Source organism: Bufo gargarizans, chromosome 3 (genome assembly GCF_014858855.1).
Source record: "Bufo gargarizans isolate SCDJY-AF-19 chromosome 3, ASM1485885v1, whole genome shotgun sequence".
In the NCBI taxonomy this organism is placed as follows: Eukaryota; Metazoa; Chordata; class Amphibia; order Anura; family Bufonidae; genus Bufo; species Bufo gargarizans.
In genome coordinates, this window is record NC_058082.1 from 424,207,828 (window position 1) to 424,234,038 (window position 26,211).

At 43.3% G+C, this 26,211-nt stretch overlaps 1 protein-coding gene and 1 long non-coding RNA gene across 8 annotated transcripts in view; one reads left to right on the forward strand and one right to left on the reverse strand.

Moving 5' to 3' along the window:
• LOC122933448 overlaps positions 1-26,211 on the forward strand; it is an 83,051-nt gene that overhangs the window by 39,855 nt on the left and 16,985 nt on the right. Inside the window, exons 1-4 of one of the 4 annotated variants that reach the window (XR_006388437.1) lie at positions 9,854-10,624; positions 12,706-12,758; positions 14,385-14,557; positions 15,725-16,136. This is a non-coding gene — a long non-coding RNA (uncharacterized LOC122933448). The other 3 variants (XR_006388436.1, XR_006388438.1, XR_006388439.1) reach the window with 3 other exon arrangements.
• Positions 1-26,211, reverse strand: part of LOC122933447 (N-fatty-acyl-amino acid synthase/hydrolase PM20D1-like) — a 146,598-nt gene that overhangs the window by 30,684 nt on the left and 89,703 nt on the right. For 3 of the 4 annotated variants that reach the window (XM_044288445.1, XM_044288446.1, XM_044288444.1), the window contains 2 exons: positions 14,404-14,475; positions 4,455-4,620 (listed from right to left, as the gene is read on the reverse strand). In XM_044288445.1, the coding sequence (XP_044144380.1) occupies positions 4,455-4,620; positions 14,404-14,475 (238 nt within the window). Of the gene's footprint in view, positions 1-3,314; positions 4,265-4,454; positions 4,621-14,403; positions 14,476-26,211 lie in introns of those variants that run through there. The other variant, XM_044288447.1, reaches the window with a different exon arrangement.

Consider the following 26,211-nt stretch of genomic DNA (forward strand, 5'->3'; position numbering starts at 1 on the left):
CAGGGACCTCAGCCTCCTCGTCCGAACTTTGGGTCAGAGAGCCACTGCTTTCTACCGGTTCGTATTCTGACCCGCTAGATTCGTCAGATGAGGGTTCCCATTCCTCATCCGACTGGGTCAGAAGCCTGTAGGCCTCTTCAGAAGAATACCCCCTGTTAGACATTTGGGCAACTAAATTTAGGGGTATTCCCTGAGACTACCCAAGAAAAAAAAGCAAGCCTGTCTTACAAAGGGGAGGCTAGCGAAGTACCGGAGGCCGCTGCGGTTGATAAAAAATATCAAAACTGATTTTTTTTATCGCCGCAGTGCGTGTAAAGTGAATGTGCAGTGATCAAAAAAAATAAAAAATGTTGTCACTGCGGTGGGGCGGGCGTGGGCGAACGCACGTGTGGGCGACCGATCAGGTCTGATCGGGCAAACACTGCGTTTTGGGTGGAGGGCGAACTAAAGTGACACTAATACAATTATAGATCTGACCGTGATCAGTTTTGATCACTTTCAGATACTATAAAAGTACAAATGCTGATTAGCGATACGCTAGGGGCCTAAACTATACCTAAAACCTAACGGTCAATACCAGTGAAAAAAAAAAGTGACAGTTTGCACTGATCACTTTTTTCCTTTTCACTAGTGATTGACAGGGGCAAGAAGAGGTGATCAAAGGGTTAATTGGGTGCTGGGAGGTGATCTGGGGGCTAAGTGTGGTGTTGGTGGGTACTCACAGTGATGTGTGCTCCTCTGCTGGAACCAACCGACCAAAAGAAGGAGCAGAGGAGCACAGCAGTCATATATCCACATCATATTTACTAATATGATGGGTTATCTGGCTGCTGATTAGTTTTTTTGAAAATCATCAACCTGCCAGCCAATGATCGTGGCTGGCAGGTTGATGACGAACTTGTTCTTTGAATTTTGCCAGCCCGCGATGCGCATGCGCGGGCCGGCTTCCCCGGAAATCTGGCGTCTCGCGAGAGGACGCACCGGCGCGTCCACCCAGAAGAGCACGACCGCCGAGAAGACGCAATCCTGCGTACGGCGGTCGTGAGCAGGTTAAAAATAGGTGTGCTATGCCAAAATAAAGTTGTTGATTCCCAGAACTGTGTTTCGTCCGGTTACTGGGGGGGATATGGGAATATTGCCTATTTTCAGCGCTCGGTGTGGATTACCTTACTGTATCAGCGGAGATATTGGGATTTAATATTGCGGCTCCGCTACATAAGCGGAGGTACTCTCACAAATTTTGGACATTTTCACGCCATACCTTGCCCGCTTAGTGGGAATGTATTGGCGGAAACTGAGTCTCCCCTTGAACGCAACGAGAGACTCATCAACCGCGACCTCCCTTCCAGGTACGTAGGCCTGCGCAAATTTGGCCCCAAAGTGATTGATGACCGGCCGTATCTTATACAGACGGTCATAGGGCAGTATCACCTCGGGGGGGACATGCTGCATTATATGAATAATTCAGACATTTCCGGATGGCCTCAAACCGGGGACGTGTCATGGCCATACTGTAGAGTGGGGTCTGGTAGAGGACGTCCCCACTCCAGTAATGCCTGACACTGGGTTTTTGCACTAGACCCATGTGCAGCACGAGGCCCCAAAATGTCCTCATCTCGGCTGCACTGACCGGCGTCCAGCCACCGGGTCTAGCCAAAAAGGAGCCCGGGTGCTGAGCAACAAACTTATTGGGCGTACAGGTTCGTCTGCTCCACCATCAGATTCACAAATGGGTTACTGAAAAAAAAACTAAAAAAGTCAATTTCAGTAAACCCCACTGTGGGAATCTGGATTCCTGGATTGCCAACAAAATCCGGAATCTCGGGCTCAAAATCCACTGGGGGACACCAGCTAAGTTCACCGGCAGGGGGCTCCGATGGGCTTATTTAATGGGCCGGAAAACCAGTACGTGCCCTAGGGCGGCTTGTACTAGGGTGGGCCACAGGGTCCCTAGCATGTGGGGCCCCTGGCTCCGCCTGGCGGCATCTCCGCCGCCTTGGGGGCTCACCGTCATCAGATGATGATGAGGAGGATGCGGATGACAAGAGGAAGGTGGGGTCATCCTCTGGGGCTGGTAGTGGGGGGGGGGCAAATGGCAGGGGGGGTCTAGGGTCTAAAAGCTGGGGAAAAAAAGTTTAGATAAAAGTGATTTTTTATTTTATTTTCCTAACTAACTTTTCCCTTCTATCCCTGCCTAACGGTGCCTATCCCTCACTGACCCTAACCTACCTGGAGGGTGATGGGTGCAGGAGGGTGATGGGTGCCGATGGGGGGATCACAGGAGCCTGGTGAGGACGGTGCTGCAGGGTGCAGGTGCTGAACCGGAAGAGGAGGGGAGAGAGGAGCGCTGGAAGTTTGAATCTCGCTCCTCTCTCCCTGCACCAATCAGCACCCTGGACAGCAGGCATCAGCACCACGGCCAGCACCGCCTCTCCCAAATGCACGGACTGTGATTGGTGGTGTGTAATCACACCACCGATCACAGTCTTTTTCCGGTTCATCGGGTCACCGGAGACCCGAATGGACCGGAAACGCAGCAAACCGCAGGTCTTAATTGACCTGCGGTTTTCTGCGATCGCCGATGCAGGGGGTCACATGACCCCCCCGGGCATTGTGACAGGATGCCCGCTGAATGATTCCAGCGGACATCCTGTTCGGATTAACCCGCGCCGCAATCGCGATTTAAAGTTAGGACGTACTGGTACGCCCTGGGTCCTTAAGGACTTGGGAAACAGGGCGTACCAGTACGCCCTAAGTCCTTAAGGGGTTAATGGAAGACGACCACGGGGGAAACCACTGCTGAAAACAAATCACAAGAAAGCAAGACTGGAGTTTGCCAAAATGTATTCTGACAAGCCACAGAGCTTCTAGGAGAATGTCGTTTGGACACATGAGACAAAACTGGAGCTTTCTGGTAAATTACATGAGTTCTATGTTCACAGATACAAAAATGAAGGATACAAAGTAAAGAACATTGTACCTACTGTGAAACATGGAGGAGGCTTGGTTATATTTTGAGGGCTATTTTGCTGCATCTGGCACAGGGAATCTTGAATCTGTGTAGGGTACAATGAAATCTCAAGACTATCAAGGCATTTTGGAGCAGACTGTACTGCCAGTGTCAAAAGCTTGGTCTCAGTCGCAGGTCTTGTGTCCTCCAACAGGATAATGACCCAAAACACACAGATAAAACCATCCAAGAATGGCTTAAGAGCACAGCATTGGACTATGCCAGTGATGGCTAACCTTGGCACTCCAGCTGTGGTAAAACTACAACTCTCAAGATGCCCCGCTTGCTTGGCTGCTCTCAGAACTCTATAGAAATAAATGGAGCATGCTGGGAGTCGTAGTTTCACCACAGCGGAAGTGCCAAGGTTAGCCATCACTGGACTATGCTGAAGTTGCCTCCTATGAGCCCTGATCTAAATCCAATTGAACATTTGTGGAAGGAACTGAAACGTGCAGCCTGGTGTAGGGCACCCTTCAAACCAGAAATGGCTGAAGCAGTTTGCTCACAAGGAGTAGTCTGAAAAACCTGTGGAGAGCTGCAGAAGTGTCATGGAGAGTTACAGAAATCTCATAATTGCAGTGATTACCCCAAAAGGTTGTGCAACGAAATATTAAGTTACGGGTAACGTCTTTTTTCTCCAGAACGGTTTCATTAGTTTGTTTTATAAATTATTCTGTTGAACCACAATTCAAAAGCAATGTGTGATTTTCATTGGTTGATTTTCAATAATTTTTATTTATTATTACTTTTATCAGTTTCGAGGTATTTCAGTGACCATTGTGGGTTTTTCTTTCTTTAACGGAAGGGTAACAACAATTTTGTCCACCTGTGTACATAAGCTGTTACATCCCGATGGTAAATGGTAGATCCCGAGTTATCTATACCCAGAGGTATTATCTGTCATTGTAATTCTGTTGGTGATGATAATGAGATGACTGCTGATAAGTTAACATGTCGAAACTTACTGTTTTGCACAGGTATTAGGCCTAGTGACCAGAGCAAAAACTGCAGGATTTTCCTTATTTTTTAAAACTGTAGTGACATGGAAAATAAAAACAAAAATCACCAGAAATAAAAAAAATAGGTGTGACAAAGAAATGCGATTTAAACAACAGGTCGTTTTCCCTTTAGACAGACAGATTAGATTTTCTTGAAATGGCAAGAAATGCCCAGGAACGAAACTCTGGCAATCACTGGTAGCAATGATGTACTGTTTTAGCCTGGGATTGGCTGAGCGGCATTCTCAGCCATCTCCTGCAGTATCAAGAACAGAAACAGGAAGTAGAATGCAGCATGACATAGGCAATGTGGGAACGGCAGTGGTGTTGGATGAGCAAAGCAAGTATAAAATTCATTTTTTTATTTTTATTTTATCTCATTTGTAACTATTTTAGTTGCAGCAAAAAAAAGTTAAGCAAATAATAGATTCCATACAAAATCATACCTGGGGCAACTGGGGCTGTAGAGAACACAGAATGAATAGTTTGCTTCAAAGTCTGGTACCCAAAGTTTGATTCATCATGTGGGCTATTAGGCAGAGGATTAAATGAGTTAAGAACTGAAATGTCCACTCTTTCATCATTTATGGTGTTCTGCACTATGTCCAACACCTGCAAAGTAACAGATGGCAGATGAATTATCACAATATTTATATTTTCAGATTCTATCCCACTATACAAACATTCCCTTATGAGTTTTCTGTATTCATGAAATGGTGCTGCCCCCTCTTTCTCTTCTTATGCCAACTTTTGTATGAGAGTATAGGAATACAGGGAGGGCAGAATTATTAGGCAAATGAGTATTTTGACCACATCATCCTCTTTATGCATGTTGTCTTACTCCAAGCTGTATAGGCTCGAAAGCCTACTACCAATTAAGCATGTTAGGTGATGTGCATCTCTGTAATGAGAAGGGGTGTGGTCTAATGACATCAACACCCTATATCAGGTGTGCATAATTATTAGGCAACTTCCTTTCCTTTGGCAAAATGGGTCAAAAGAAGGACTTGACAGGCTCAGAAAAGTCAAAAATAGTGAGATATCTTGCAGAGGGATGCAGCACTCTTAAAATTGCAAAGCTTCTGAAGCGTGATCATCGAACAATCAAGCGTTTCATTCAAAATAGTCAACAGGGTCGCAAGAAGCGTGTGGAAAAACCAAGGCGCAAAATAACTGCCCATGAACTGAGAAAAGTCAAGCGTGCAGCTGCCAAGATGCCACTTGCCACCAGTTTGGCCATATTTCAGAGCTGCAACATCACTGGAGTGCCCAAAAGCACAAGGTGTGCAATACTCAGAGACATGGCCAAGGTAAGAAAGGCTGAAAGACGACCACCACTGAACAAGACACACAAGCTGAAACGTCAAGACTGGGCCAAGAAATATCTCAAGACTGATTTTTCTAAGGTTTTATGGACTGATGAAATGAGAGTGAGTCTTGATGGGCCAGATGGATGGGCCCGTGGCTGGATTGGTAAAGGGCAGAGAGCTCCAGTCCGACTCAGATGCCAACAAGGTGGAGGTGGAGTACTGGTTTGGGCTGGTATCATCAAAGATGAGCTTGTGGGGCCTTTTCGGGTTGAGGATGGAGTCAAGCTCAACTCCCAGTCCTACTGCCAGTTTCTGGAAGACACCTTCTTCAAGCAGTGGTACAGGAAGAAGTCTGCATCCTTCAAGAAAAACATGATTTTCATGCAGGACAATGCTCCATCACACGCGTCCAAGTACTCCACAGCGTGGCTGGCAAGAAAGGGTATAAAAGAAGAAAATCTAATGACATGGCCTCCTTGTTCACCTGATCTGAACCCCATTGAGAACCTGTGGTCCATCATCAAATGTGAGATTTACAAGGAGGGAAAACAGTACACCTCTCTGAACAGTGTCTGGGAGGCTGTGGTTGCTGCTGCACGCAATGTTGATGGTGAACAGATCAAAACACTGACAGAATCCATGGATGGCAGGCTTTTGAGTGTCCTTGCAAAAAAAGGTGGCTATATTGGTCACTGATTTGTTTTTGTTTTGTTTTTGAATGTCAGAAATGTATATTTGTGAATGTTGAGATGTTATATTGGTTTCACTGGTAAAAATAAATAATTGAAATGGGTATATATTTGTTTTTTGTTAAGTTGCCTAATAATTATGCACAGTAATAGTCACCTGCACACACAGATATCCCCCTAAAATAGCTAAAACTAAAAACTACTTCCAAAAATATTCAGCTTTGATATTAATGAGTTTTTTGGGTTCATTGAGAACATGGTTGTTGTTCAATAATAAAATTAATCCTCAAAAATACAACTTGCCTAATAATTCTGCACTCCCTGTACATACAAGATGGAGGAAGTTGGAAGCAGCCACAGCCTAAGGCTACTTTCACACTGGCGTTTTGGTTTCCGTTTGTGAAATCCATTTCAGCGCTCTCACAAGCAGGTCCAAAATGGATCAGTTTTTCCCTAATGCATTCTGAATGGAAAAGGATCCGTTCAGAATGCATCAGTTTGCCTCCGTTCTACTCTGGAGGCGGAGACCAAAAAGATGCAGAGGCAAATGGATCCGTCCTGACACACAATGTAAGTCAATGGGGACGGATACGTTTTCACTGACACAATATGGCACAATAGAAAACGGGTCCGTCCCCCATTGACTTTCAATGATGTTCAAGACGGATCCCTTTTGGCTATGTTAAAGATAATACAAACGGATCCGTTCATGCAGATCCGTTCATGTATTATCGGTGCAGATCCATCTGTGCAGATCCGCACCAAATGCGAGTATGAAAGTAGCCTAATAAATACAGTAGACTAAAGCAGACCATACACACTCAATAACCATTAGCCGAACGGTCCTTTTGGTTCAGGTTGCCTGAACATGTAGGTGTATTCAATGGTGAGGGGAGAAAGTCACTGTATTTGGAAATCATCCGCAGCAGTATGAAATTCCTAAAACAAATTCTCCTTGGAAAGATTCTTAGGTTTATTTGCAACAGAGCAGCAAGGTATATAAAACAGGCGGAAAGTAGAACACAGCAATGAGGTGAACTATGGTAAGGCTAATGGTAGTGATAACAATGGTCCCCTATCTCACCAAACTCTAACTTTTATACCCCAGAGAACAAAGAAGAGATCGTTCGTATAATTCAAGTTTGCCGCAGTGTACCGCAGTCCTGAGACAACAATGTTTCAGATTTTATTACATCACAGATACATAGTAACATAGTACATAAGGCTGAAAAAAGACATTTGTCCATCCAGTTCGGCCTGTCATCCTGCAAGTTGATCCAGAGGAAGGCAAAAAAAAACTGTGAGGTAGAAGCCAATTTTCCTCACTTTAGGGGAATAAAAATTCCTTCCCGACTCCAATCAGGCAATCAGAATAAATCCCTGGATCAACGACCCCTCTCTAGTAGCTATAGCCTGTAATATTATTACGCTCCAGAAATACATCCAGGCCCCTCTTGAATTCCTTTATTGTACTCACCATCACCACCATCTCAGGCAGAGAGTTCCATAGTCTCACTGCTCTTACCGTAAAGAATCCTCTTCTATGTTTGTGTACAAACCTTCTTTCCTCCAGACGCAGAGGATGTCCCCTCGTCACAGTCACAGTCCTGGGGATAAATAGCTGATGGGATAGATCTCTGTACTGACCCCTGATATATTTATACATAGTAATTAGATCTCCCCTCAGTCGTCTTTTTTCTAAAGTGAATAACCCTAATTTTGATAATCTTTCAGGGTACTGTAGTTGCCCCATTCCAGTTATTACTTTAGTTGCCCTCCTCTGGACCTTCTCCAGCTCTGCTATGTCTGCCTTGTTTACAGGAGCCCAGAACTGTACACAGTACTCCATGTGTGGTCTGACTAGTGATGTGTAAAGTGGTAGGACTATGTTCTCATCACGGGCATCTATGCCCCTTTTGATGCAACCCATTATCTTATTGGCCTTGGCAGCAGCTGCCTGACACTGTTTTTTGCAGCTTAGTTTGCTGTTTATTAAAATTCCTAGATCCTTTTCCATGTCAGTGTTACCGAGTGTTTTACCATTTAGTATGTACTGGTGACTTGCATTATTCCTTCCCATGTGCATAACTTTACATTTGTCAGTGTTAAACCTCATCTGCCACTTATCTGCCCAAGCCTCCAATCTATCCAGATCCCTCTGTAGTAGAAAACTGTCCTCTTCAGTGTAAATTACTTTACACAGTTTAGTGTCATCTGCGAAAATAGATATTTTACTATGCAAGCCTTCTACAAGATCATTAATAAATATATTGAAGAGAATAGGGCCCAATACTGACCCCTGAGGTACTAGTGACAGTGACCCAATCTGAGTATGTACCACTAATAACCACCCTCTGTTTTCTATCATTGAGCCAGTTACTTACCCACTTACAGACGTTTTCTCCCAGTCCGAGCATTCTCATTTTATATACTAACCTTTTATGTGGTACAGTGTCAAATGCTTTGGAGAAGGCCAGATATACGACATCCATTGATTCGCCGCTGTCAAGTCTAGAACTTACCTCCTCATAGAAACTGATTTAATTTGTTTGACATGACCGAACAGAAAAACAAACAAACCACGGATTCGTTATTTTAAGCATCACTTATGATCAGTTTGCATCAATTCTTGTCACTTCTGTCAGAGATCACTTATGTTTCCCGGGATAAAATGTCCTGCATGCAGAGCTTTTTCTCTCATCAAAAATAACTGATCTCTGGTCAAAACTGATCATAACCGATGTTAAAAAAAAAAAAAGACATCAGTTATTTTTGGTGCAAATTAAAGCTAAAAATAATGGATCTGTTTTTTTGTTTTGTTTTGTTTTCAGTTTTACTGATGGATCAGAAGAACGGAAAACAAAACGGTAATGTGAACCCGGCCTTATCTGACAACCTCCAAACATCGATATGCATAATGAGGACTTACTCCTCTTTATACTTCATAATAGTTAATTGGCTAAAGGTTTTCTAGCATGTATGAGAATGCATATTTTAACCTTTGATCCATCTTCCACTGATCTCATTGTCATTAAAAGTGTTTATTTCCATAAACTAAAGAAGCTGACAAGTGTCCAATAATCAAGTTTCTAGAAGAGCCAGTGAAGTACATCAGTATGTCACTAAGGGCTGTTTCACATGAGCACTCCATGTGTGAGCATGATCCTCCGTTCTGGACTTGCAGGAGCACATGGCATTATACTGATTTATAATGCTGTGTGCCTCTGCTTAAGGTTACTTCTATAGGATCATACTGACAGCTTTATGTCAGTATGATCCTGTAGAAGTAAGGTAATGTAGAGACATTATAAATTATGTAAATACTGTGTGCTTCTGCAAGTCCAGAACGGAGCATCACGCTCACACGTGGAGCGCGATTCCCACAATGGAATCTCTCGTACATCATCTGTGTGTGTGTGTGTGGGGGGGGGTTGTTCGGGAGCTCCTAATAGACAGACTGTCTCTCCATTCTCGATGGGTTTGGCCAACAATTCGCGAATGTTTATGGGGGCCTTAATCTGGCTCTTCTCACAAGTCCGCTGTTTAATCAATTACACATTGTCCCACAAACGCAGAGAAACTGAACAGTGCTATTACTAATGATTGAATCATGCCTGGGTTGATCGTGGTGACAGATGCACTTTTAGGTTAGCCATCATAGTAGCGGAGAGCGAAGGTAAGAGAAATAAAAATTATAAAGTACAGGCAATACAAACTGCAATTCACTCGGCAATCACAATACCACCAGATTTGTATGAAAGCAACACAAAATATCTGGAACTCATTAGCACAACGACTAGATACAGTATAAATGATATGGCCTGTAGTAAGCGGAAGGGTCTAAAGCATTCAGAGTGCACAGCTGTACATTCAGTTCAAATAGGGCAAGGATAGGAATGAGGGGAAAAACTAAATCTATAGAACATTACCACTTACAACGGCCCAGCTAAATGAGAGTACAGCCAACATCTACGTATACAGAAGAGCTAGAGCACCATCTAGAGGACAAGTTCAAACAAAAAATCCATAGGAACTAAAATCTATTCTGATAATTAGCTCAGACAGAGCCAAAGTCATCAAGAACATAGGGATAAAATCTAAGGGCACAGAGCCAAAAATAAATACATCTTCCACTCAAATGGCATGGCAATATACATGGCATCAATAAAGGAGGCTACCAAAAGTAAGAAAATGAAGAAGAATAGAATACAGAGAAGAATCAAATAGAATAAACATTACAAGTTACCTATTTCTTGACAGTAATAGCGGGTCAGTAGAAAGTACCACAGTGTATAAGTTTAACTCTAAACAGGGTGTGTCAGATAACCATAAAGGATACCTATAGGTGGCAAATATATACTTGAGTGGAAGCATTAAAACTATAAACAGGAGAGGGATAGAAAAGAGAAATGTCTTAATTGTTAATGGCTTTGCTGTAACCGACAAAACTGTGTTCCCATTAACAAACGAATACTGAATAAACAATGTGTCCTAATTAAAAGGGGTTATATCATTTTGCTGTTACTAGGGTGACATAAGATTAAGCCATGACCTCCAGGTGGCAGTACATGGGAGCTACAGAAACAGCGCAGCACAGCAAGCTATGCTGTTTCCATGGTAGGTAAACTTTAATATAAAAGAAAATAAGTAAGCAGGCACAATCTGATTTGGGTCAATATATTAATTTATTTGTATATATAGTGAATGTAAGATGTATTAAAATAATGTTCAATAAAGTGAGGCAAAGGTTCTGCTAACTGTCCTTTTTAATGGACAGAAATAATGGATGTAGAGATGAGTGGGTTGTCACTAAATGGTCACCAGCTGGTATTGAGGATGTTATGATAATAAAATATATATATGATAAAATATATATATATAAAATGTATATATATAAATAAAATGTGCGCTAAAAAAATGATGCGCTAGTAAAACGAAGAAGGTAAAAAAAAAATTTAGAAGGTAAAAAATAAATAAATAAGATAGTTGTCTTTATAAATAGAATCGTCTTTTCATGAAATAATAGCCTCAGAATAATACGTTTTGCTCCTTATATAGGGTAGTCTTATTCTTTTATGGTGATATCCTCTAGATAGGAGATAAATAAATAGGTGATTATTGCGCCTTGTGACTCCTTTTATATGATCCCCGCTATTAAATGGAGGGTATGTGATGCGCCTTATTGTTATAGGTCAGTTAATTTTCATTGAGCCGCAAGCATGTACATTAGTATATTGTAACAATAAAATGATGTTATGCTTCTCATGCGGGTGCTGTGGGAGGAAGGGGTGCTCTGTGCCTGAGTGCGGCGTCCCGCACTGTCTCTGGCGACAGAGGTCATGAGTCAGTTCTAGCAGCTCTGCACCTCGATCATTTGCCTGAGCGGTAGAGCCATCTATTCCATTTTTTCTCTATTTAAACTTTAATATAATGCTGCTGTGCCTTGTATGGCCATCGGTACTTGGCCACAAACCAGCTGCATCTCAACCACAGGAGGGCCGCTCCGTGTGGCTGTACCCTTTGACAAAGCACGAGCAGTGATTAGGATGAGGGAGGTCAGTTTTTGAATGTGATCATGGATGCTGTCATACAATACGGATGGGTTTCCACACTGCATTTTTCTCACTGAATAATAAAATTTCTTTTTACAAAAACAGCATCATAAAAAATGCATGCTATTGCTGTTTTCACAGGCAAATTGCGTAACATTTTACCTGTAAAACCAGTAAAAATAGAATTTTATTGTAACATGAACAGCATAGTGTAACCCAGTTTTAAAGTGTCCCTCAACATTCATAATAACTTTATTTACAGGTGAAACTTAAAATTTTAATTTTGTTCAAAGCTTATTTATTTCAGTAATGCAACTTAAAAGGTGAAACTAATATATGAGATAGACTAATTACATGCAAAGCGAGATATCAAGCCTTTATTTGTTATAATTTGGATGATTGTGGCTTACAGCTTATGAAAACCCCAAAGTCACAATCTCAGGTATCCTTTGTTCAGGGGGTATAGACTAATTAGCTAACTAGAGTCTGACACTTTGAGCCTAGAATATTGAACCTTTTCACAATATTCTAATTTTAAGTTGCATTAATGCAATTCCTTTTAAGTTGTATTACTGACAGAAATGAACGTTTGCATGATATTCGAATTTTTCGAGTTTCACTAGTAAACTTGTTCTAGATGTGCTGAATTTTTTTTTTCTAATATGCTTTATTTATTTTTTCCTAGTGAAATAAACACCTGAAATTCGGGTAGCTATTGCGCTTTAGAATCTGTAGCCTCATACACTGCGGTATATGGGAGTACAGATTCCCCTGCAGCTGCACTGAGCGATGTACAGGCAGGAGCTCCATAGCACGTGGCAGTTTCTGTCTGTACCAACTCCAACTGCTCTGCTAAAGCCTGGATTACACAGGCTGTGTCAGGCACTAGCAGAGTGGCCACAAGCAAGAGAGCAATGTCTCCTGCCCTGTGCTTGCTCCTCTCTGCTAATAGCGTGCACCGATCTGCAGGCTATTAGCAGAGCGAAGTGGAGTGAGCGCAGGGCAGGAGCTTTCAGGTACACTTTTACAGTGAACACATTTTCAAATTGGTGAAGAGTTGTATGACTATAATATACCAAGTATATCAGCAAATTATAGAATGTCTCATTACACAATGAATTCATTATTTTTTTTTACATACAACAGATGAAGAGAATACCACACTTGGTAAGACCTCAGCGCAAAGAGTTTGATACGAGGTAAAACGGATTAACATCATCATAAATGCTATCACAAGGAGAAACAGCACAGTAGATGATTACACTAATTACATCAAATAGTGTCAAAATGAGTGACAATAGGTTAAATATAATAACTTCAAATGTGTGGTTTCCTGGGCAGTCATAGACATTATTTAAAATTATCAAATCTATTCAAATGTGTGTAATATAATTAGAAGGTTTACGTTTGATATTTAAAGGAGCCTGTCACCTCTAAAATCAGTTTCAAAGTAAGCATACCATCATGCAGGGTAAGTGCCCCGGAGCAGAACCATACCTTCCTTCTGAAAGTCTCAGCCTCCAAGCCTGACAAATGCCTCTTTTTATTTTTATGCAAATAAGATTTTTGGAGCACTACGGACGGCCCCTCTGTTTGATGCACCTTTGTTCCGATAGCATGTCACCACAGAGAGCCTCGCCCTCTTGTTTGATTGATCGTCCCTGAGACTTCAGAACCAGTAGCGATGACCCATAGGAAGCCAGGTGCACCGAACGAAGCAGCCGAACCCAGGGTGCACCAAAAACATTATTTGCATAAAATAAAAAGATGCATTTCTTAGGGTTAGAGTAATGGATTTTCACAAGAAAGTTATAGATGTGATTTGGGCCTTGTACACTACATTGTGGAATTAAACTGATTTTGAAGGTGACAGACTCCCTTAAAATATTTTGTTCCCTCCTCCAGGACCCTCATCTCTCAAGCCTGCTAAAATTCATTAAACATTTGGTGAACTATGCTTGTGTAGTAGCCCTTCTCAGAGGGCCCTTAAAGGGGTATTCCCATTCCCATCGCTAGGATATGCCCCCATTGTCTGATAGGTGTGGGTCCCACCACTGGGACCCGCACCTACAATAAGAAAGAAGTGTTGAGCGCTGTGGCTCGAGCACCACCAAGCGATGCTCCCATAGAAGTGAATGGGAGCGCACCACACATGCGCGCTCCATGCTCCTATTCATTTCTATGGGGCAGACAGCAATAGCCGAGCCTCGGCTATTTTCGGCGGCCCCATAGAACTGAATAAAGGGCGGCTGCACATGCACAGTGCGCCTTCCGTTTATTACCCGGCTCTGTTTTCATTGTAGGTAGGGGTCCATAGCGATATGCCCCCATTGTCTGAGATGGGAAAACCCCTTTAAGTTTTCATCAGAAATGCTCAACTTTTCCAGCATGCAGAATATGGATTCATAGATAGTATAAGGGATCCGTTCTCTGGAAAACTGAGTAAATTAAACCTAATGGTGCAGAGGGCTCTGAGAAGCACTGCTGCATGATCGTGGTTTAATCAAGGGCCCCCATATACCATTTGAAAAAGTAATGACAGTGTCATCTCAGTTCATTGTATCTCAACTGAATGTAAACGTGCACCATCTGTAATATGAACATTATAGGATCTGTCTTTTTGGACTGGCTATAGGCTTGGTGACCTATTGCCAGAGCACAAAGATGAAACTTTCCTATGAGCAACTGTGTACAAAACATATGTAGACAGACAGTATAATGTACTCTCTAACAAGTTCCTCGTAGGCATCTTGAACGTCTGTCTTTTCTCTTTTTGGACGTGATATGTGATCTGAATAATCATCCATCTATCACTTTGTCTACAGAAAATTGAACATTTCTTACCTCGTCAACTGTCTGGGCTGGGTGAAGTCGGAAGTTGACAGTAGCTCTTGCCGTGTGAGGGATCACATTTTCCTGAATAAAAATACATGCAAGCGGTAAGAAACTGGATGAAACACATTCCCCACTGTGGTGCCATATATGAGACAGCAGACAGGTAATGATACAGAGTTAGGAGTGCTCATTTCTGCAACATATACTTGATAATCACCCCCGCCAATCAGCTGTTATATTGTGTTAACTTGGAAAGCGGCGCTAGAGTTACAAGGTAACAACTGATTGATTGTTGTAGGGGCATTGGACCCTTGCAGATCGGATATTGATGGCCTAGCCTGAGGCCTCCAATCTCAAAATCCTGGACATCCCCTTTTTGGATATGTCATGACTCCTATAAAAATAATGGCAATGTGGACAAAGTCTTAAAGGGGTATTCCAGGAATCAAAACAATACACAGCAGATAGCTGAACGACATCTCTCCTGACCTCCCCATACACGCTAGGATGCGTAAGCATGTATTCTTAATGGAAATTAATAAGCTGCTGCCAAACACCTTTGACAGTGGCTTGCCTCTCGTGAGAACAAAAGATCAGGCACAAAGAAATCCAACACCTGGGCCTTTTTTTCTCATACATCATCTGTCTCAGGAAAGTAGGGCACCTCATAGACATTACTTGGTCAGATGGTCCTGCTAAAAATGATGGGTTTGGCCTAAGTGAATGTGATATGTATCGGCACCTCAACACTTTAGTGTCTATTCATTGTTTATCCAAGCACAGTTTGTCCATAAGTTAATTATTACAAATTGTATCCAGTTATTAAGTAATCTGCATAAAATTTCTGATGATTGGCAAACCCTCATTATTGGGAATGGTACACATTTAGGGTCCATTCACAAGTCCGCAACTGTTTTGCGGTCCGCAAAACACAGACACCGGCCATGAGCGTTCTACATTTTATGGACTGCACATGGCTGACATTATGATAGAAATGCCTTTTCTTGTCCGTGGCTGTGGACAAAAATAGGACATGCTTTTGATTTTTGCAGGTCCGTAGAACAGAAGTGCGGATGGAGACAACACACAGTGTGCTATCCGCATCTTTTGCGGACGCATTGAAACAAACGGGTCCGCAAAATTGCGGAACGGATGCGGACCCATTATGTGGATATGTGAATGGACCCTTACTGTATATCCTTAAAGTGAATGGTGGTCGGTGGTTTAATTTTCCATGTCACTATCAAGGTTTTCAAAAAATCCTAAAACTCAGCAGTTTTTACTCTGGGCACTAAGACTAATAATAGACACCACTTCTTGGTTTGTTCAGATCAATGACTCTCAGTCACAGAGCATGCCTAGAAAACTTTCCCACAGAAGTCAATGAGGTCCCCTCTTGTCTATTGTGTCCTCCGCCCATGGGGCTGCTGTAAAGCAGTAGCTAAGGTAAGATGGTCACCCTCATAATCAGAAAATGAGATAAAAAATATTTGCAATCAGAACATTTAAAAATATTATTTCTCCATGGTAACAGATGAAAAAAAAACTGTGTAGTCTGATCCTGGTCAAATGGTAGGGATCATATCTCCAGGATCAGACTGGTAGCATGGAGATACATAGGTCTCCATAGCAGCTGTAGACACAAAATGGCAGTAAGGCTCACTTCAGCAAATGGCATTTACCATGTCGACAAAGTTTTATACAAGGCACTTACTAATGTTTATTGCCTCCTTTGCTGATCACATTATACACTGCTCATTTCCAGAGGTTATGACCACCCTGCAACCCAGCACACTATAGGAAAAGGAGCCGGCCTCTCCAGTGCCCAGGACTAATGTGATGGAAACATCATACAAGCCAGCAAAAGAGGCAATAATGGTAATAAAAATACATTGGTAACTGCCTTGTATTAACTTTGTCTACATAATAAATGCCCCTTTAAGGGGGCACGTCCATTACACTTTATATCACATACTATTAGCCTAAATATGAATATTTTATTTATTTTGGGTGGATAATTTTTTTAAGTCACTCCATGTATACTACTTCCTGTCCTTGCTCTTTAACTTCTTCATTGTTGGACTGAAAAAGCATGGCAAATCGTCTCGCTTAAAGGGGAACTAAACCCTGAATAAACATAAATAACTTAAATGCATTTAATCCATACTGCAAACATAGCTACATATATCTACAAGGTGCTTCCCAAACTGCTGTCATAAGTAGTTTAGGAGAGATCTTGCTCCAGAATGGCTAGCTGAACGTGCCTGACGTCACACATACACAGACATCATATAGTCCATGACAATACCTTTCTAATAAAGCTAGAACCATCTCTGTACCTCACATGGGACCAGATATCTCCCCATTAATTTCTCTGCTAGATCTATATCAAGCTGACATCTGAAGGGGAGTGTCTTTTTCCACTGCAGCTAAGGGGTCGTGTCTGTGCTCTCCCTATCACAGCTCTGAAGGCAGTTGAAAGATGAAACTGAGCATGTGCCGCCTTCTCAGTGAGCAGGTCAAAGAAAAAAGAAATTAAGTGGCACTGTACAGATACATTTTACTGAATAACTCAGTAGCTATACAAAAATTTTAATTACATGCAATTACAAAAACATTAAGATCCAGGTGCTGGTTTAAAAACTGTAAAATATTTTTCGTGGGACAACCCCTTTAACCACTTCAACCCCCCTAGCTAAAACACCCTTAATGACCAGGCCACTTTTTACACTTCTGCACTACACTACTTTAACCGTTTATTGCTCGGTCATGCAACTTACCACTCAAATGAATTTTACCTCCTTTTCTTCTCACTAATAGAGCTTTCATTTGGTGGTATTTCATTGCTGCTGACATTTTTACTTTTTTTGTTATTAATCGAAATGTAAAAAATTTTTTTTTTCACTTTGAGTTGTAAAATTTTGCAAAAAAAACGACATCCATATATAAATTTTTCACAAAATTTATTGTTCTACATGTCTTTGATAAAAAAATAAAAATTTGGGCAAAAAAAAAAAATGGTTTGGGTAAAAGTTATAGCGTTTACAAACTATGGTACAAAAATGTGAATTTCCGCTTTTTGAAGCAGCTCTGACTTTCTGAGCACCTGTCATGTTTCCTGAGGTTCTACAATGCCCAGACAGTAGAAAACCCCCACAAATGACCCAATTTTGGAAAGTAGACACCCTAAGGTATTCGCTGATGGGCATAGTGAGTTCATAGAACTTTTTATTTTTTGTCACAAGTTAGCGGAAAATGATGATTTTTTTTTTTTTTTTTTCTTACAAAGTCTCATATTCCACTAACTTGTGACAAAAAATAAAAACTTCCATGAACTCACTATGCCCATCACAAAATACCTTGGGGTGTCTTCTTTCCAAAATGGGGTCACTTGTGGGGTAGTTATACTGCCCTGGCATTTTAGGGGCCCATATGTGTGAGAAGTAGTTTGCAATCAAAATGTGTAAAAAATGACCGGTGAAATCCGAAAGGTGCACTTTGGAATGTGTGCCCCTTTGTCCACCTAGGCTGCAAAAAAGTGTCACACATCTGGTATCGCCGTACTCAGGAGAAGTTGGGGAATGTGTTTTGGGGTGTCATTTTACATATACCCATGCTGGGTGAGAGAAATATCTTGGCAAAACACAACTTTTCCCATTTTTTTTATACAAAGTTGGCATTTGACCAAGATATTTATCTCACCCAGCATGGGTATATGTAAAATGACACCCCAAAACACATTCCCCAACTTCTACTGAGTACGGCGATACCACATGTGTGACACTTTTTTTCAGCCAAGTTGGGCAAAGGGGCACACATTCCAAAGAGCACCTTTCAGATTTCACAGACCATTTTTTACACATTTTGATTGCAAACTACTTCTCACACATATGGGCCCCTAAAATGCCAGGGCAGTATAACTACACCACAAGTGACCCCATTTTGGAAAGAAGACACCCCAAGGTATTCCGTGAGGGGCATGGCGAGTTCCTAGAACTTTTTATTTTTTGTCACAAGTTAGCGGAAAATGATGATTTTTTTTTTATTTATTTATTTCTTACAAAGTCTCATATTCCACTAACTTGCGACAAAAAAAAAAAATTCTAGGAACTCACCATGCCCCTTGGGGTGTCTTCTTTCCAAAATGGGGTCACTTGTGGGGTAGTTATACTGCCCTGGTATTTTAGGGGCCCATATGCGTGAGAATTAGTTTGCAATCAAAATCTGTAAAAAATGACCGGTGAAATCCGAAAGGTGCTCTTTGGAATGTGTGCCCCTTTGCCCACCTAGGCTGCAATAAAGTGTCACACATCTGGTATCGCCGTACTCAGGAGAAGTTGGGGAATGTGTTTTGGGGTGTCATTTTACATATTCCCATGCTGGGTGAGAGAAATATCTTGGCTAAAGACAACTTTTAGCATTTTTTTTATACAAAGTTGGCATTTGACCAAGATATTTATCTCACCCAGCATGGGTATATGTAAAATGACACCCCAAAACACATTCCCCAACTTCTCCTGAGTACGGCGATACCACATGTGTGACACTTTTTTGCAGCCTAGATGCGCAAAGGTGCCCAAATTGCTTTTAGGAGGGCATTTATAGACATTTGGATCCCAGACTTCTTCTCACGCTTTAGGGCCCCTAAAAAGCCAGGGCAGTATAAATACCCCACATGTGACCCTACTTTGTAAAGAAGACACCCCAAGGTATTTAATGAGAGGCCTGGCGAGTTCATAGAATTATTTTTTGGCATAAGTTAGCGGAAATTATTATTATTTTTTTTCTCACAAAGTCTCACTTTCCGCTAACTTGGGACAAAAATTTAAATCTTTCATGGACTCAATATGCCCCTCAGCGAATACCTTGGGGTGTCGTCTTTCCAAAATGGGGTCATTTGTGGGGTGTTTGTACTGCCCTGGCATTTGAGAGTCTCTGCAATCATTACATGTATGGCCAGCATTAGGAGTTTCTGCTATTCTCCTTATATTGAGCATACAGGTAATGAGATATTTTTTTTCCGTTCAGCCTCTGGGCTGAAAGAAAAAAATGAACGGCACAGAATTCTTCATTCGCATCGATCAATGTGGATGAAAAAATTTCTGCCAAAAAAAAAAAAAGGAGGGGAAAGGCGTCTGCAGGGACATAGGAGCTCCGCCCAACATCCATACCCACTTAGCTCGTATGCCCTGGCAAACCAGATTTCTCCATTCACATCAATCGATGTGGATGAATAAATCATTGCCGGGATTTATTTTTTATATACAAAGTGTTTGCCAAAGCATAGGAACACTGCCTCCTCCTCAGCTCATATGCCTCGGCAAACGTATCTTTTACTGCAGAGGAGAAATCTCGTCTTGCAGCGCCGCATACACCGACTTGTGTGTAATCTGACAGCAGCGCAATGCTTCTGTCAGAATGCACATCAGTGCTGCAGCTAGTCGATCGGTTGGTCCACCTGGAAGGTAAAAAAAATAAAAAATAAGAAAAAACCAGGCCGCAACGCAATAATTTTATTAACTTTTGAACAGAACATATAAACTTTAACTTTTTGAACTGAACATTAACCTTTTTGCTTACTGGTGATTTTTTTTATTTTTTACCTTTATAGGACAAACCTCTCCTTCCCCATGGGACAATGTGCAAAGCGCAAATCGCCCAAAGATGTGGCGAAGTGCGTTATGCACTTTGTCCCAGGTGAAAGGAGAGGTTTGCAGCAGCTCTGTGTGAATGGGCCCTAATAGCCCTGTGTGCCTGTCCTGGTGAGATGTGATCCCTATGCTAGGTGTACCTGTGTGTGGTACTTCCGGAAACACTTCCCTAAGCATAGGGCAGGGTGGTCAGGGCAGTCAGGACAGAAATAGCGGGTGTCTGTCATGGTCTTACCTTCTTGCTGTTCTCCTCGTTTGACATGTGCTGGCGGCCATCTTGGTTTCTGGGTTTCTTGTAGCCTCCCACCCTGCGGCTTCTCCTTCCCACTGGGAGGAGCTGGATGCCTAGCTCATATATATAGGAGGTCTGTGGCTTCAGTTCCTTGCTTGGTCCTCCTGTGTTCACATGCTTCTAAGACTGCTGCTGCTTCTGGTTCCTGATCCTGGCTTCGTCTGACTACCCTGCTGGTTCCTGATCCAGGCTTCGTCTGACTACCCTGCTGGTTCCTGATCCAGGCTTCGTCTGACTACCCTTCTGGTTCCTGACCTCTGGCTTCGCAAGACCCTGCTTCGGTTTAGCCATCCGTTTGGACTTTTGCCTCACAGCTTGATTTTCAATAAAGCCTTCTTATTTCCACTTATCTCTTGTTGTACGTCTGGTTCATGGTTCCATGACAGTGTCACGCCTTATCCCACTCCTGCAACAGACACAACATCTTTTTCGGGGTGACGGTTGGGTTGAGGTACCGGCAACGACATTGGGGAAATGTCGCTCGTGTAGACGGCTAACTACACTGGTGGATGGGGCCACGGAACCTCCTGGGTACAGGAGGTTCTCGATGATCTCTTCCTGAAATTTGAGAAAGGATCGTGTTCTCTCAGCCTTACTGTAGAGAACAAAACTATTATACAGAGCCAATTGAATTAGGTATACAGACACCTTCTTATACCAGCGTCTGGTTCTGCGGGACACTAAATACGGAGACAACATCTGGTCATTGAAGTCCACCCCTCCCATGTGAAGGTTATAGTCGTGGACTGAGAGGGGCTTTTCAATGACACGGGTTGCTCGCTCAATTTGGATTGTCGTGTCTGTGTGAATGGAGGAGAGCATGTAAACGTCACGCTTGTCTCTCCATTTCACCGCGAGCAGTTCTTCGTTACACAGTGCGGCCCTCTGCCCCCTTGCAAGACGGGTGGTAACGAGCCATTGGGGGAAGCCCGCGCGACTAGTTCGCGCGGTGCCACAGCAGCCAATCTGTTCTAGAAACAAAGGGCCACACTTGTGTAGAAATTGTCCACATAAAGATGGTACCCCTTGCCGAATAAGGGTGACACCAAGTCCCAAACTGTCTTCCCACTGCTCCCCAGGTAGTCAGGGCAACCGACCGGCTCCAGGGTCTGATCTTTTCCCTCATAGACACGAAATTTGTGGGTATAGCCTGTGGCCCTTTCACAGAGCTAATACAATTTGACCCCATACCGGGTGCGCTTGCTTGGGATGTATTGTTTGAAGCCAAGGCGCCCGGTAAAATGTATTAGGGACTCGTCTACGCAGATGTTTTGCTCTGGGGTATACAAATCTGCAAATTTCTGGTTGAAATGGTCTATGAGGGGCCGAATTTTGTGTAGCCGGTCAAAAGCTGGGTGGCCTCTGGGACGGGAGGTGGTGTTGTCGCTAAAGTGCAGGAAACGCAGGATGGTCCTAAATCGTGTCCTGGACATAGCAGCAGAGAACATGGGCATGTGATGAATTGGGTTCGTGGACCAATATGACCGCAATTCATGCTTTTTAGTTAGACCCATGTTGAGGAGAAGGCCCAGAAAATTTTTAATTTCGGAAACTTGGACTGGTTTCCACCGGAAAGGCTGGGCATAAAAGCTTCCCGGGTTGGCGGTTATAAATTGTGTGGCATACCGATTTGTTTCTGCCACAGCTAAGTCTAAGAGCTCCGCAGTCAAGAACAGCTAAAAAAATCCCAGGGCCGAACCGATCTGAGCTGTCTCAACCCGAACTCCAGACTGGGCGGTGAAAGGGGGAACTACAGGTGCGGCTGAAGTTGGGGACTGCCAATCAGGGTTTGCCAGCACCTCAGGGATTCTAGGGGCTCTACGGGCCTGTCTGTGCGGTGGCTGCGACGGGGTAACTACTGCACGTGCCATCGTACCAGCTTCAACTGCCCTTCTGGTGCTCGCCACTTCATCATGTTGTACGGCAGTGCTGGTACTAGGTCCAGGATGGGCTGGGCTGCTGGTGTATGCCTCACCACATAATCCGACAGCGCCAGCCCCACTCTGCTGCCCTTGAAGCGGATCCTGCGCAACCTGTGGTCTAGCGACACGGGGCCGGGTACGCCTGGTGCTATCAGGGACCTCAGCCTCCTCGTCCGAACTTTGAGTCAGACTGCCACTGCTTTCTACAGGTTCATATTCTGACCCGCTAGATTCATCAGATGAGGGTTCCCATTCCTCATCGACTGGGTCAGAAGCCTGTAGGCCTCTTCAGAAGAATACCCCCTGTTTGACATTTGGGCAACTAAATTTAGGGGTATTCCCTGAGACTACCCAAGAAAAAAAGCAAGCCTGTCTTACAAATGGGAGGCTAGCGAAGTACCGGAGGCCGCTGCGGTTGATAAAAAATATCAAATATCAATGATTTTTTTATCGCCGCAGCGGGGGTAAAGTGAATGTGCAGTGATCCCAAAAAATTTTTTGTCACTGCGGCGAGGTAGGCGTGGGTGAACGCACGTGTGGGCGACCGATCAGGCCTGATCGGACAAACACTGCGTTTTGGGTGGAGGGCGAATTAAAGTGACACTAATACTATTATAGATCTGACTGTGATCAGTTTTGATCACTTACAGATACTATAAAAGTACAAATGCTGATTAGCGATACGCTAATCAGCGAATAAGGGACTGCGGTGCGGTGGGCTGGGCGCTAACTGATCCCTAAACTACCTAACCAAGGGGCCTAAACTATCCTAAAACCTAACGGTCAATACCAGTGAAAAAAAAAAGTGACAGTTTACACTGATCACTTTTTTCCTTTCACTAGTGATTGACAGGGGCAATCAAAGGGGTGATCAAAGGGTTAATTGGGGTGTAGGGGGTGATCTGGGGCTAAAGTGTAGTGTTTTGGTGTACTCACTGTGAAGCCTGCTCCTCTGCTGAGACCAACCGACGAAAAGGACCAGCAGAGGAGCAGGGAAGCCATATAACAGATCATATTTACTAATATGATCTGTTATATGGCTTCTGATTGGATTTTTTAAAAATTGCCAGCCTGCCAGCCACGATCATTGGCTGGCAGGCTGGTGACGAAATGGTGCTTGTAATTTTGCCGGCCCGCGATGCGCATGCGCGGGCTGGCTCAGTCCGAAATCTCGCGTCTCGCGAGATGACGCACGGATGCGTCTAGGAGGAATAAATCAACCGCCTCCCGGTTAAAGTGGCCCTGGAAAAAGCAAACTAAAAGTGGTTCCATGTTGTAGGTGGGACAACATAAATAGGCGGGGTCAGCAATACCATAGCAGAAAATTTCATAGTGCAGCAACATATATTGCCCCAAAAGCTGTCTCACTGTGATGGGCATCAATTGATACCATTTTCTGTTCAGGTGTCTCCGATTAGAATATGGAGCAATGGGCTTAGGAGGTGAGATACGGCCATAGAATTCATGTACATGATTACCTGATTCTTACAGCTTAATTACCCCTGAGAGCTTATTATGTATCCCACCAGCGGCAGAAAAGAGGGCCTGGGTGGCCCCCTGGGCATCGGCCCTCCGGGTAATTTGTATGGCCAATCCGCCACTGGCCTGCACTAATATAGGAGTCCCTGCCCTTGGTACCCAAAGCCACTTTCTCTCCCTCTCTTAGATCTATTACCTATAAGCCTTTTCAACTTGTTCATTACACTCCAACCAATTTTATTTTACCCCATTTACCCACTGAGGCACAGCTCAACAGTGCAGAGAAGTGTTGAAGGACCTACAAAGACCTGAGTGGTATCACCATTTTAGCAGAGCTCATGTGCTGTATGTGTGAGAAGTTAGGTTATTTACTAACAGAAAGCCGGAATTAGACTTACCGGTAATTCATTTTCCACGAATCCACCATGACGGCCCAGAGAGATTAACCCCTGACCTCTGTAGGGGCAGGAACAGAGATAGGTTTAAAAGGACCCCTCCCACCACCATTCACCAGTGAGTTCCAGATTATAGTGCCACAATCACCAGTTAACAAGTGAAACAACAAAGTGTTTTTTTGTTTGTTTGTTTTTTGGTATTAAGTCATACCAAATTATTGGAGTAAAAATGTATTTTTGGGGTGGGATATCATGCCGTCATGGTGGATTTGTGGAAAATGAATTACCGGTAAGTCTAATTCCGGCTTTCCACTTCACCACCATGACGGCCCAGAGAGACATAACAAATCATATACGTCTTAGGGTGGGGCAACGGCCTGTAGGACCTTGCGACCAGAAGCCAGGTCAGAGGACCTGGATAAGTCAAGTCTATAATGTTTAATGAAGGTGTTTACACTAGACCAGGTTGCAGCCTATTGCAGGCATATTTGATCTAGGGAAGCTCCTGCCCTTTCAGCAAAAGAGGCCGATATAGCTCTCGTAGAGTGAGCCCGAATGACCTCTGGACAACTGATGCCTTCAATCTTGTAGCAGTCTGTAATAGTTTGTTTTACCCATCTGGCAATGGTAGATCTGGAAGCTGCCTTCCCCTTATTTTTACCACAGAAGAGCACTAGCAAGTTGTCCACCTTCCTCAGATCTCTAGTGATCTCTAGGTATTTTAGCACCGTTCGTTTAACATCCAGGGTATGGAAACGTTCTTCTCCAGGATTCTTAGGGTTTTCACAGAAGGAGGGAAGAATGATCTCCTGGTTCCTATGGAAGTTACTACTTTAGGTAAAAACGTCGGGTCTAGCCTCAAGGTGACACGGTCCTCCTGTATTGTGAGGTATAGTTGTCTTATTGACAATGCTTGGATCTCGCTCAATCTTTTTGCTGATGTTATAGCAATAAGAAAAGCCGCCTTCTGAGAAAGATGCTTCAGAGAACTTGAGTCCAAGGGTTCGTAAGGCGGACCTGTCAGTCCATTAAGGACAGTGTTTAAGTCCCAGGTAGGCACCTTTGATTTAAGAGAAGGTCTTAGTCTGGCTGCAGATCACAGGAATCTTTAGATCCATCTATGGCTGGCTAATTCGGAATCGAAATATGCACTAAGTGCTGAGACCTGGACTCTAAGGGTAGAAGGACTTAACCCAGACTCTAGGCCCTTCTGCAGGAAATCCAAAATCTTTAGTATATTCGGTTTGGTTTGGTCTGGGGCTTCTTCACCTGACCAGGTACAGAATTTCTTCCAGATTTTAAAATAAATGGCGTTTGTCACCTTTTTTCTTCTGGCCTTCAAGGTAGAAATAACCCCTTCAGAGAGACCTCTACGTCTTAGAAGGTTGGACTCAGGATCCAAGCCGAGAGATTGAAGATTTCCGGATGGGGATGGAGATCCTTCCTCTTTGGGAGAATAAAGGCTTCCTGTGGGAAGAGTTTGGTTAGAACCGAGAACCAGCTCCTCTTGGGCCAGTACGGAGTGACCAAGATTACTCTGGCTCTGTCCTTGATGATTTTTTGGAGCACTTTTGGGATTAATGGGAACGGAGGGAAGGCATATGCAATGTCCCAGTTTCAGTGTAGGGAGAAGGCGTCGATCGCTTGAGGCCTGTCCCTTGGGTTTAGGGAGCAAAAGATTTTTGTCCCATTTCCTTAGAGGCCAGGACTGAAGGGTTCTGTAATGGGCCTGGCACCAGGGGACTGCTACTATGCAGGCCGTCATCTGCCCTAAGAGACTCATCGCTTCTCTGCACGAGAAAGAGCGACGTCCCAGGAAGGCCATGATCGGCCATGACTGCAGGTTCTGAATTCTCTCTGCTGGAAGAAAGGTTGTTTGTTTTTCTGAATCTAACAGAACTCCCAGGAATTTTACCCTGGTATTTGGAACTAGGGATGACTTTTTTAGGTTTATCACCCAACCTAGGGATGTCAGAAGGGAGCAGAAGATGTCTTGGTCTGCTATGGACTGATCCACCGAGTTGGAAATCAGTAGAAAATTGTCTAGGTAAGAAATGACTGTTACGCCCTGAGGCCTC